Source organism: Salmo trutta, chromosome 39 (assembly GCF_901001165.1).
Source record: "Salmo trutta chromosome 39, fSalTru1.1, whole genome shotgun sequence".
Lineage (NCBI taxonomy): Eukaryota > Metazoa > Chordata > Actinopteri > Salmoniformes > Salmonidae > Salmo > Salmo trutta.
The window spans coordinates 13,797,529-13,807,536 of NC_042995.1; the positions used below are offsets into that span (position 1 = coordinate 13,797,529).

The window sequence follows — 10,008 nt, forward strand, 5'->3', positions numbered from 1 at the left end:
TCTTCAGAAATGACTTTGTCAAAGCAAGAAAATAACTAGGGCTTTACAAACAAAATACAATAATAAGATCATAATATTTTGGTTTCACAATGAGGTGAAAACTTGGGGTAATGTTTGGGTTAAGCAGATTAAATCTTCCAGGAAGTCAGAAAAACAGGAGGGATATGTCAAAATGCTGATTTGGCCCTAACCCGTGGAAATTACCACTAGGGACATTCGAAGTCAATCTTAAATGAATCATTGTTTATTAACAATTACCTGGAGAGGTTCCAACCAACTCAATGCACCATGTACACATGTCGATCTGGAGCTCCAACTGGGCAGACCCGTTAATAATGAAGGATGAATAAGCTAAGTCATGCAAATTTGACCTGTCTGCAGTACATAAGAGAAGAAACGGAAAACGTTTGGTTCGTTCATGAGACCAACCAATACTGGTTCATGCATGTGGCAGACCAATACCTCACAAGGCTTGTTCTCTCCAAGCTGAGACCTTGAAACTGAGATATCTTTCATTCTCAAAACAAGGTTTGGTCTTACTGCCAAATTGCAGATACTGATAGTGATAATCAGTCACTTGCATGAACACAGAAATTGGTTATTAGAACAGCACATGAATAGAACACAGAAATTGATTATTAGAACAGCACATGAATAGAACACAGAAATTGGTTAGTATGCCAAATTTATGACGTTAATTATAAATATGTACATTTCATGTCACTATCCTAGTTGCTGTCCAAGCTACTTTTAGTATTGGAAGTCGCAGATTTTTAAAGGAATCCAACTGCCATGAGGTATTGTAGCTGTGCTTTTGCTTGACACTTATTTGAACAGAGAAACTGTAAAGTGATGAGGAATTAACCTACCAGGTGACTTTGAATCAAGATGATGTTTAGATTAGGAAACGTAGGGTTAATTTTACTTCTCAGAAAGGCTGTTTTGGAAGTGATTGTGAAAGACAGCATTGTGTGCTTGTGCAATGTGATTTTGAAAGAGGTACAGAGTTCATCTGTTTTGTTTGTCTACTGTGTCACTGGTGGCTATAAAGTGGCAGTGTGCAGTGGTACAACGCACTGTGAGTCTACGATCACAGGGAGAAGGTACAGTAAAGCATCGCTGTCGAGTGTGTGTGTGTGTGTGTGTGTGTGTGTTCTGGTTTTGCTGACCCAATGGGGACTTTCAACTGTTTGCACACCTTCCGTATGGGGACGTCGTGACTAACTGGGGACAAAATCTTGGTCCCCACAAGGCGGACCGTGTGTGTGTGTGTGTGTGTGTGTGTGTGTGTGTGTGTGTGTGTGTGTGTGTGTGTGTGTGTGTGTGTGTGTGTGTGTGTGTGTGTGTGTGTGTGTGTGTGTGTGGTTTGGGGGAGAAGTCAGAGGATGTGGATAAGCCTTTGAGTGTATCAATATCAATATGGCCTATTTGAGTATATTGAGCTGGAGCCAGATCTTTCGATGTGTTTTCTACCTTAGCCGCTCATCTCTAGAATGAAGTCTCTCGTGCTCCTTCTATTGGTGGCTGTTACTGTATCATCTGTGGTGTCTAAACCCCTTCCTGAAGACTCTGAAGCAGAGGTTCACAAGGAGTTTGAGACATGGAAAGTTAAATATGGTAAAACTGGTTCAGTACTAATATTTCACCAATGGATATTTACACTGAGTATACAAAACATTAAGAATGCCTTCTCTTTCCATGACATAGGATGGCCAGGTGAATCCAGGTGAAAGCTGTGATCCCTTATTGAACCATCCATTGTTAAATCCACTTCAATCAGTGTAGGTGAAGGGGAGGAGGCAGGTTAAAGAAGGATTTTTAAGCCTTGAGACAATTGAGACATGGATTCTGTTTGTGTGCCATTCAGAGGGAGAACGGGCAGGACAAAATATTTAAATTCCTTTGAACGGGGTATGGTAGTAGGTGCCAGGTGCATTGGTTTGTGTCAAGAACTGCACCGCTGCTGGGTTTTTCACTCTCAACAGTTTCCCGTGTGTATCAAGAATGGTCCACCACCCAGAGGACATCCAGCCAACTTCACAAAGGTGGGAAGCATTGACGTCAACATGGGCCAGCATCCCTGTGGAACACTTTCGACAACTTGTAGAGTCCATGCCCCGACGAATTGAGGCTGTTCTTAGGGCAAGAGAGGGAGGGCAACTCAGTATTTGGAAGGTGTTCCTAATGTTTGGTATACTCAGTTTATAATTGTATCGACAATGAATTAGTTGTCAAAATGTCAACACAGAAAGATACATTTAGAGTCTATTCGCAGGGAAGAGCTATCCGTCTACCGAGGAGGAAGCCAAACGTAAGGAGATGTGGTTAGCGACGAGGAAGAAGGTGATGGAACACAATACGAGAGCAGGAAATGGATTGGAGAGTTACACCATGGCGGTCAATCACTTTGCTGACCTGGTACCGTTCAATATTTACTTGTAAATGATTAACTTTCAATTTAACTAGTTAGTTTAGAAATTCTAGCTCAGCCACTGGCTTTACAATAACATTCCAAATCCGTCTTAGGCCCATAGTTTTAGTTTAAATGATTTATTTATATTATAGTTAGTTACTACTGTGATATTTTCTTAGCAGCCCTGTTGAGTCTCTTTGTTGAGTCTCCGTGTCTTTGCTTCCTCTCACAGACTACTGAGGAGGTTCCTAAAGGACTTTTGCCCATGGTAAAGTGCCACAGTCTTTACAACGCATTTCCCTATATGGTTAATCATAATAATAGTATGATGAAGAACTCTGTCTTGTGTCTCAGCCTCGACCTGAGGAAGAAGAGGTGGACAAAGAGTTTGAGATGTGGAAAACTCACAATGGTAAAACTGGTTTAATACTAACTGAATGCAAAGGAGGTTGGTGGCACCTTAAATGGGGAGGACGGCTCATGGTAATGACTGGAGCAGAATGAGTGGAATGGTATCAAATACATCAAACACATGGTTTCCAGGTGTTTGATGCCATTCCATTTGCACCATTCCGGCCATTATTACTAGCCTCCTGTGACTGAATGAGGCTTTATTTTAAGGCAGTGGCCGTGTCCGAATACCCATAATAGCGTACTACATAATTAAACTGCATACTCATTTCGGCGTTTGATCTAGTAGAATTCACTTGTTTCTTCCGACTCACGTATTTGACAACAGCTGGTAATCAGATAAATTGTTGCGCTGTACCAAAATGAATGAATGGTGGGAATCAACGCAATTGTGCATTAGATTACATATTCAAAGTACTATTTTTTCAATATGTCACATACTATAAAACTGTATTTTTTTGCATGCTATTTAGTACGCTAGTATGGGTATTCGGAGACGGCTACTGTTTCCAATGGTAGTAGTACAATGGCCCCTAAATAATTAAAGGGAAATAAGCTTTTAAAATAAAGTGTGGTGTTAGCCTAGTATTGGTGAATGCAGATGCTAATATTTACTAAATGGACATGTTTGTAGGTAAGACCTATAACTCCACCGAGGAGGAAGCCAAGCGCAAGGAAATCTGGTTAGCGACTAGGGCGAGAGTGATGGAACACAACAAGCGGGCAGAGACTGGCTTGGAGAGCTTCACCATGGGGATGAATCATCTTTCTGACAGGGTATGATCACTGTCAGGGAGAGGCCTACTATATAAAACAGTTCAACTTGGAGGTTGCTTATTTGGTTACTGATGATACTTTTCTTATAGGCTTTCTTGATACTATGCATGTTGCTTCCTTTCACAGACTACTGCGGAGGTTACAGGACGAAGGGTAGGGTCACGCACTTACTGCAATGCACTTCACTTATAAGGTTAATGAATATATGAATCAATCATTTGTGGTGGTAATTGTATGATTGAGAACTCTCTTATTCCTTAGCTTCAAGATGGGGAGGAAGCAGAGGTGCACAAGGAGTTTGAAACATGGAAAGTTAAATATGGTAAAACTGGTTCAACACTAACTGAAATAGATATTTCCCGTATACATAAAGTCAAATTCATTAAACAAGTTGACGTTTTTCATGCTTGCAGGAAAGACCTACCCGTCCACCGTGGAGGAAGCTAAGCGCAAGGGGATCTGGTTAGCTACCAGGAAGATGGTGAGGGAACACAACAAGAGAGCAGAGACTGGCTTGGAGAGCTTCACCATGGGAGTCAATCACTTTGCTGACTTGGTATGGTGTTATTATTAATGGTGAAATGAATTCAGATCAGTCTGAAAGAAATCCGGGTTGTTATTTCTAGTTCTACATTATATTACTATGTTGATATAAGTTATAAGTTTATATAAGATTCCTCAAACAAGTCTGTTTTTGCTTCCTCTCACAGACTACTGAGGAGGTTCCTAAAGGACTTTTGCCCATGGTAAAGTGCCACAGTCTTTACAACGCATTTCCCTATATGGTTAATCATAATAATAGTATGATGAAGAACTCTGTCTTGTGTCTCAGCCTCGACCTGAGGAAGAAGAGGTGGACAAAGAGTTTGAGATGTGGAAAACTCACAATGGTAAAACTGGTTTAATACTAACTGAATGCAAAGGAGGTTGGTGGCACCTTAAATGGGGAGGACGGCTCATGGTAATGACTGGAGCAGAATGAGTGGAATGGTATCAAATACATCAAACACATGGTTTCCAGGTGTTTGATGCCATTCCATTTGCACCATTCCGGCCATTATTACTAGCCTCCTGTGACTGAATGAGGCTTTATTTTAAGGCAGTGGCCGTGTCCGAATACCCATAATAGCGTACTACATAATTAAACTGCATACTCATTTCGGCGTTTGATCTAGTAGAATTCACTTGTTTCTTCCGACTCACGTATTTGACAACAGCTGGTAATCAGATAAATTGTAGCGCTGTACCAAAATGAATGAATGGTGGGAATCAACGCAATTGTGCATTAGATTACATATTCAAAGTACTATTTTTTCAATATGTCACATACTATAAAACTGTATTTTTTTGCATGCTATTTAGTACGCTAGTATGGGTATTCGGAGACGGCTACTGTTTCCAATGGTAGTAGTACAATGGCCCCTAAATAATTAAAGGGAAATAAGCTTTTAAAATAAAGTGTGGTGTTAGCCTAGTATTGGTGAATGCAGATGCTAATATTTACTAAATGGACATGTTTGTAGGTAAGACCTATAACTCCACCGAGGAGGAAGCCAAGCGTAAGGAAATCTGGTTAGCGACTAGGGCGAGAGTGATGGAACACAACAAGCGGGCAGAGACTGGCTTGGAGAGCTTCACCATGGGGATGAATCATCTTTCTGACAAGGTATGATCACTGTCAGGGAGAGGCCTACTATATAAAACAGTTCAACTTGGAGGTTGCTTATTTGGTTACTGATGATACTTTTCTTATAGGCTTTCTTGATACTATGCATGTTGCTTCCTTTCACAGACTACTGCGGAGGTTACAGGACGAAGGGTAGGGTCACGCACTTACTGCAATGCACTTCACTTATAAGGTTAATGAATATATGAATCAATCATTTGTGGTGGTAATTGTATGATTGAGAACTCTCTTATTCCTTAGCTTCAAGATGGGGAGGAAGCAGAGGTGCACAAGGAGTTTGAAACATGGAAAGTTAAATATGGTAAAACTGGTTCAACACTAACTGAAATAGATATTTCCCGTATACATAAAGTCAAATTCATTAAACAAGTTGACGTTTTTCATGCTTGCAGGAAAGACCTATCCGTCCACCGTGGAGGAAGCTAAGCGCAAGGAGATCTGGCTAGCTACCAGGAAGATGGTGACGGAACACAACAAGAGAGCAGAGAATGGCCTGGAGAGCTTCACCATGGGAGTCAATCACTTTGCTGACTTGGTATGGTGTTATTATTAATGGTGAAATGAATTCAGATCAGTCTGAAAGAAATCCGGGTTGTTATTTCTAGTTCTACATTATATTACTATGTTGATATAAGTTATAAGTTTATATAAGATTTCTCAAACAAGTCTGTTTTTGCTTCCAGACTGCTGAGGAGGTTCCTAGAGGGCTTTTCCCCATTGTGAGGTACCAGCATTTTCAAAATGTAATGTGTTTAATGCTACAATGTAATTTAACTGAACTTACAGTGATGTAAAGTTTGTGTTAACCCCCGTTTCTCTTTCCCATTCATCCTCCTGCCCCTGACCACTCATCTCATCACAGGGTATGCTTCCAGTCACATTAGTTACTAACATTGTACTCACTACACTCCTATTCACAATCCTTAACTACAATGACCATAGTCTTAAAAAAATATTAAAGAACCCTTCACATTTACTAATGTTACACTCCTAATTCACAAAACAATCAGGTATTGACAGACTGTCTGTTTCCTCCAACAGAATGAAGAAGACTAGACCCTATGAGGAATTAACTATTTTGTAATTTACAATAAATATAAACACTACACTTTCAATTCTTGTGTCCATTTTTTATTTTATTTAATACCAGCCCATATGGCAGGGTTCCCAACCAAATTTGGCCCGTGGGTGGTTTTATTTGGCCCCCCAAGTAAAAAAAAAAAAATATATATATATATACACTACCGCTCAAAAGTTTGGGGTCACTTAGAAATGTCCTTGTTTTTGAAAGAAAAGCACTTTTTTTGTCCATTAAAATAACATCAAATTGATCAGAAATATAGTGTAGACACTGTTAATATTGTAAATGACTATTGTAGCTGGAAACGGCAGATTTTTTATGGAATATCTATAAAGGCGTACAGAGGCCCATTATCAGCAAACATCACTCCTGTGTTCCAATGGCACGTTGTGTTAGCTAATCCAAGTTTATAATTTTAAAAGACTAATTGATCATTAGAAAACTCTTTTGCAATTATGTTAGCACAGCTGAAAACTGTTGTCCTGATTAAAGAAGGAATAAAACTGGCCTTCTTTAGACTAGTTGAGTATCTGGAGCATCAGCATTTGTGGGTTTGATTACAGGAACAAAATGGTTAGAAACAAAGAACTTTCCTCTGAAACTCGTCAGTCTATTCTTGTTCCAGAAATTAAGGCTATTCCATGCGAGAAATTGGGACTAGATTCATACATATGATTCGCACCATGTATGTGAATCTTTCTTCTATTATACCTACAGGCACTACTCAGTCTAATCCATTTACCATACAACCAGGATGTAAACAAGGCTGTCCCGCCTCCCCTATGCTATTTGCTCTCTCTCTTGAACCGCTGGCACAAAGCATATGTCAGAATTCTGCTTCCTCACATATCAAAATCAGACCGAACAAGCAATTTCTCTGTATGCAGATGACATTCTGCTCTACGTCGCAAACACTCAGAAATCCCTCCAGCCAATAATGTTTATTTTCACAGCATTCAGCTCATGGTCTGGTTACAAGATCAACTGGTCTAAATCAGCTCTACTACCTCTTAACTCAGCTATGGGAAGCGTTCAACTACCACCCGTGATTCCAGTGAAGAAACAAACCACCTACTTAGACATTACATATCCCCCTCTATTCACACTACTTTCAGGAAGAACTACTTAGACATTACATATCCCCCTCTATTCACACTACTTTCAGGAAGAACTACTTAGACATTACATATCCCCCTCTATTCACACTACTTTCAGGAAGAACTACTTAGAAACTTTTCAAAATATCCAAAAATACATAAAAAGATGTCCGCTATGGCCACTTCTTTGCATACTAGAATCTCAATTACTAAAATGAATGTCCTCCTTCGTATCAATTTTATGAGTTCCATGTTACTACTGCCGTGTCCTATAGCCTATTGGTCTAAACTTGACTCTGTAATAAAGTTGTTAATTTGGGGGAGAAAGAGACCACAGATTGAATATGCAACACTACAGAGAACAGAAGCATCAGGTTGATTTGCATTTCCAAATCCACATTTTTAGCACCTATCATTCCAAATTCAGGGGGGGAGTTGAATTCTGGGGGAAAGTCAACCATGTCACCTCTGTACCTATAGATAAAATACTGTCATTAGCTCCAATAGGGATGTTGCTTTGTGATGACTCTGATTTGCACTTGTCAGAAAGGCAACAGAGAGTGTGGTTGGTAGGAACAAAGGTGGATTGTACAAAGGTGGATTCCACCTCATCACTTACCATTGCAACAATGGCTGCTCACATTTAAGGAAATTGTACTTATGGAGCTCTCCACGGCCAGGATCCACAGGGCCAAAGGTGTCCACTCTGGACACACGGAAAAAAGCAGCAGTGGACATTTCTGAACTCTTAACCAAAGGGCCTTTACATCCATGAATGTGTATCAATAATTTGTCACTACGCTTCTTGCGGTCAATTTGCAATTTCCAAATTATTTGTAATTACGCTCCGGTCCCCCAACCATCCGCTAAGAAGAAACCGGAATCTAGTTGATGATCCCTGCAATTTGGAATGTGGGTGGGACATTAGGCTGACTTGACCAATAGAGGGCAGAGTTTTCTCAGTCTGTTCAGAGCCATTGCATTATCAAATGTCACTCACACACAGTTTTCTTGTGTCCCCAAAATCGCACCAATAAACAAGAGCAGTGGATGCAACATTGCCATGTTTTTGTGTGGGTTATGGTAGGCTTCTGCTCAATTTGATTAGACAGCCAAGAGAAGAGTGGCATTTAGGATCCAATGGGCTGTCATGAGAAAATTCTGAAAATGGATGTGTATGTGTTGACAGTGTGTGTGTGTGTGTGTGTGTGTGTGTGTGTGTGTGTGTGTGTGTGTGTGTGTGTGTGCATGTGTGTGAGTGATGTTTACAGGCCGTAATTACATTGCAGGGCTTTTTTTACATGTGTAATGACTATGGCGCACACTGTCTCCATTTTTTTGTCCCTGTACCCTGAATTTTCAATGTTGTCTCTAGCATACATTACAGCCATAAATAATGAAACATATAGACTTTAGGATGGCGAGAGAGCTGAACTTCCATTCTCAGAGTGCCATCTATGGTCATTCCAATAGAAGCAACAAGATGACGCCTACTGAAGTACACTACGATTACGTCGACATGCACGTTACATTTCAGTCACTAAGCAGACACTCTTATCACCCAGAGTGACAATACAAGCACTCAAATTAGCACACAAGCATCCGCCAATCACAGCACTTGAGACATACGGTGCAATGAAATAAAGTAGTACAGGAACTCAAAGTAACACAAAGGAGGAGCAATAAGATAAAGCAGAACACATGATAGGTCCAATGATTCCATTATGAGTTGCAGAAGGGGCTCTTTCCTTCCTTGCTCTGAGCTATCATTACAGTCCCCTCAGGTGTGACAGCCAGACATTAGGAACAGTGATTTGCCATGATTGGGTAAGTGTAGAGACCCTCTAAGTGTTTTGTGTCAATACAACTCCAGGAGGGAGTCTTTCAGCTGACACTGATATCATGCAGCCCTGTGTGGGTGTTTGTGTGTGGTGTCAGCATGCAGGTGTGTGTATGTGTGTCCGCCCCTGCAAGTGTTTTATGTGTGTGTGTGTGTGTGTGTGTGTGTGTGTGTGTGTGTGTGTGTGTGTGTGTGTGTGTGTGTGTGTGTGTGTGTGTGTGTGTGTGTGTGTGTGTGTGTGTGTGTGTGTGTGTGTGTGCATGCTTGTGTGTGTCTCACCTTGCAGGGCCAGTCGAGGTACTGATTATTACTGCCATAAAGAACCTCAGTGCTATTCTCCCGTCAGCCATTATCCTATCACAGATTATCTCCCCATCAGCCCACAGAAGCCATATCCCCCACAATCCCCCTGTGACAAGAGCCCACTGCCAACTGCCTTAATTACATTTTCCCATTATCTTCCCCAGCAGAGAAGCCGGGACGGGTAGCTGCCCCCAAATTAAATGGATTGGAAAGGAAAGGGTAGATGACTAACACCCAAAGTTATGTAATCACTGACATTGTGTTTGTCCAAACTGGTCTTTTTGATATTGCACTTTTACTTCAGCTCCTCTAACTTAAATCAAATCTAAACAAATCTAATTTTATTTGTCACAAGCGCCGAAGACAGCAGGTGTAGACTTTACCGTGAACTGCTTACTT

At 40.7% G+C, this 10,008-nt stretch overlaps 1 protein-coding gene across 2 annotated transcripts; it reads left to right on the forward strand.

The window, feature by feature from the left end:
- Window positions 1-1,036: 1,036 nt before the first annotated feature.
- On the forward strand, window positions 1,037-6,403 carry LOC115179765 (uncharacterized). Of its 2 annotated transcripts, none has more exons than XM_029741498.1 (17): window positions 1,037-1,103; window positions 1,479-1,617; window positions 2,276-2,418; window positions 2,646-2,681; window positions 2,768-2,825; window positions 3,459-3,601; window positions 3,728-3,754; window positions 3,863-3,923; window positions 4,015-4,157; window positions 4,312-4,347; window positions 4,434-4,491; window positions 5,125-5,267; window positions 5,394-5,420; window positions 5,529-5,589; window positions 5,681-5,823; window positions 5,972-6,012; window positions 6,329-6,403. In XM_029741498.1, exons 2-17 carry the CDS (start codon window positions 1,494-1,496, stop codon window positions 6,342-6,344), a joined length of 1,260 nt encoding a protein of 419 aa, XP_029597358.1. In that variant the 5' UTR covers window positions 1,037-1,103; window positions 1,479-1,493; the 3' UTR covers window positions 6,345-6,403. The 2 variants fall into 2 exon arrangements, with proteins under 2 accessions (XP_029597358.1, XP_029597359.1); XM_029741499.1 differs by having other exon boundaries at window positions 5,972-6,007; window positions 6,330-6,403.
- The last annotated feature ends 3,605 nt before the right edge of the window (window positions 6,404-10,008 follow it).

Excerpts from the sequence above, each read along its gene's own strand:
- LOC115179765 (XM_029741498.1), top strand. The coding sequence starts at position 1,494 with ATGAAGTCTCTCGTGCTCCTTCTATTGGTGGCTGTTACTGTATCATCT. Across the intron at positions 1,618-2,275 it reads GACATGGAAAGTTAAATATG|GGAAGAGCTATCCGTCTACC; the intron begins GTAAAACTGGTT and ends GTCTATTCGCAG. Across the intron at positions 5,590-5,680 it reads AACATGGAAAGTTAAATATG|GAAAGACCTATCCGTCCACC; the intron begins GTAAAACTGGTT and ends TCATGCTTGCAG.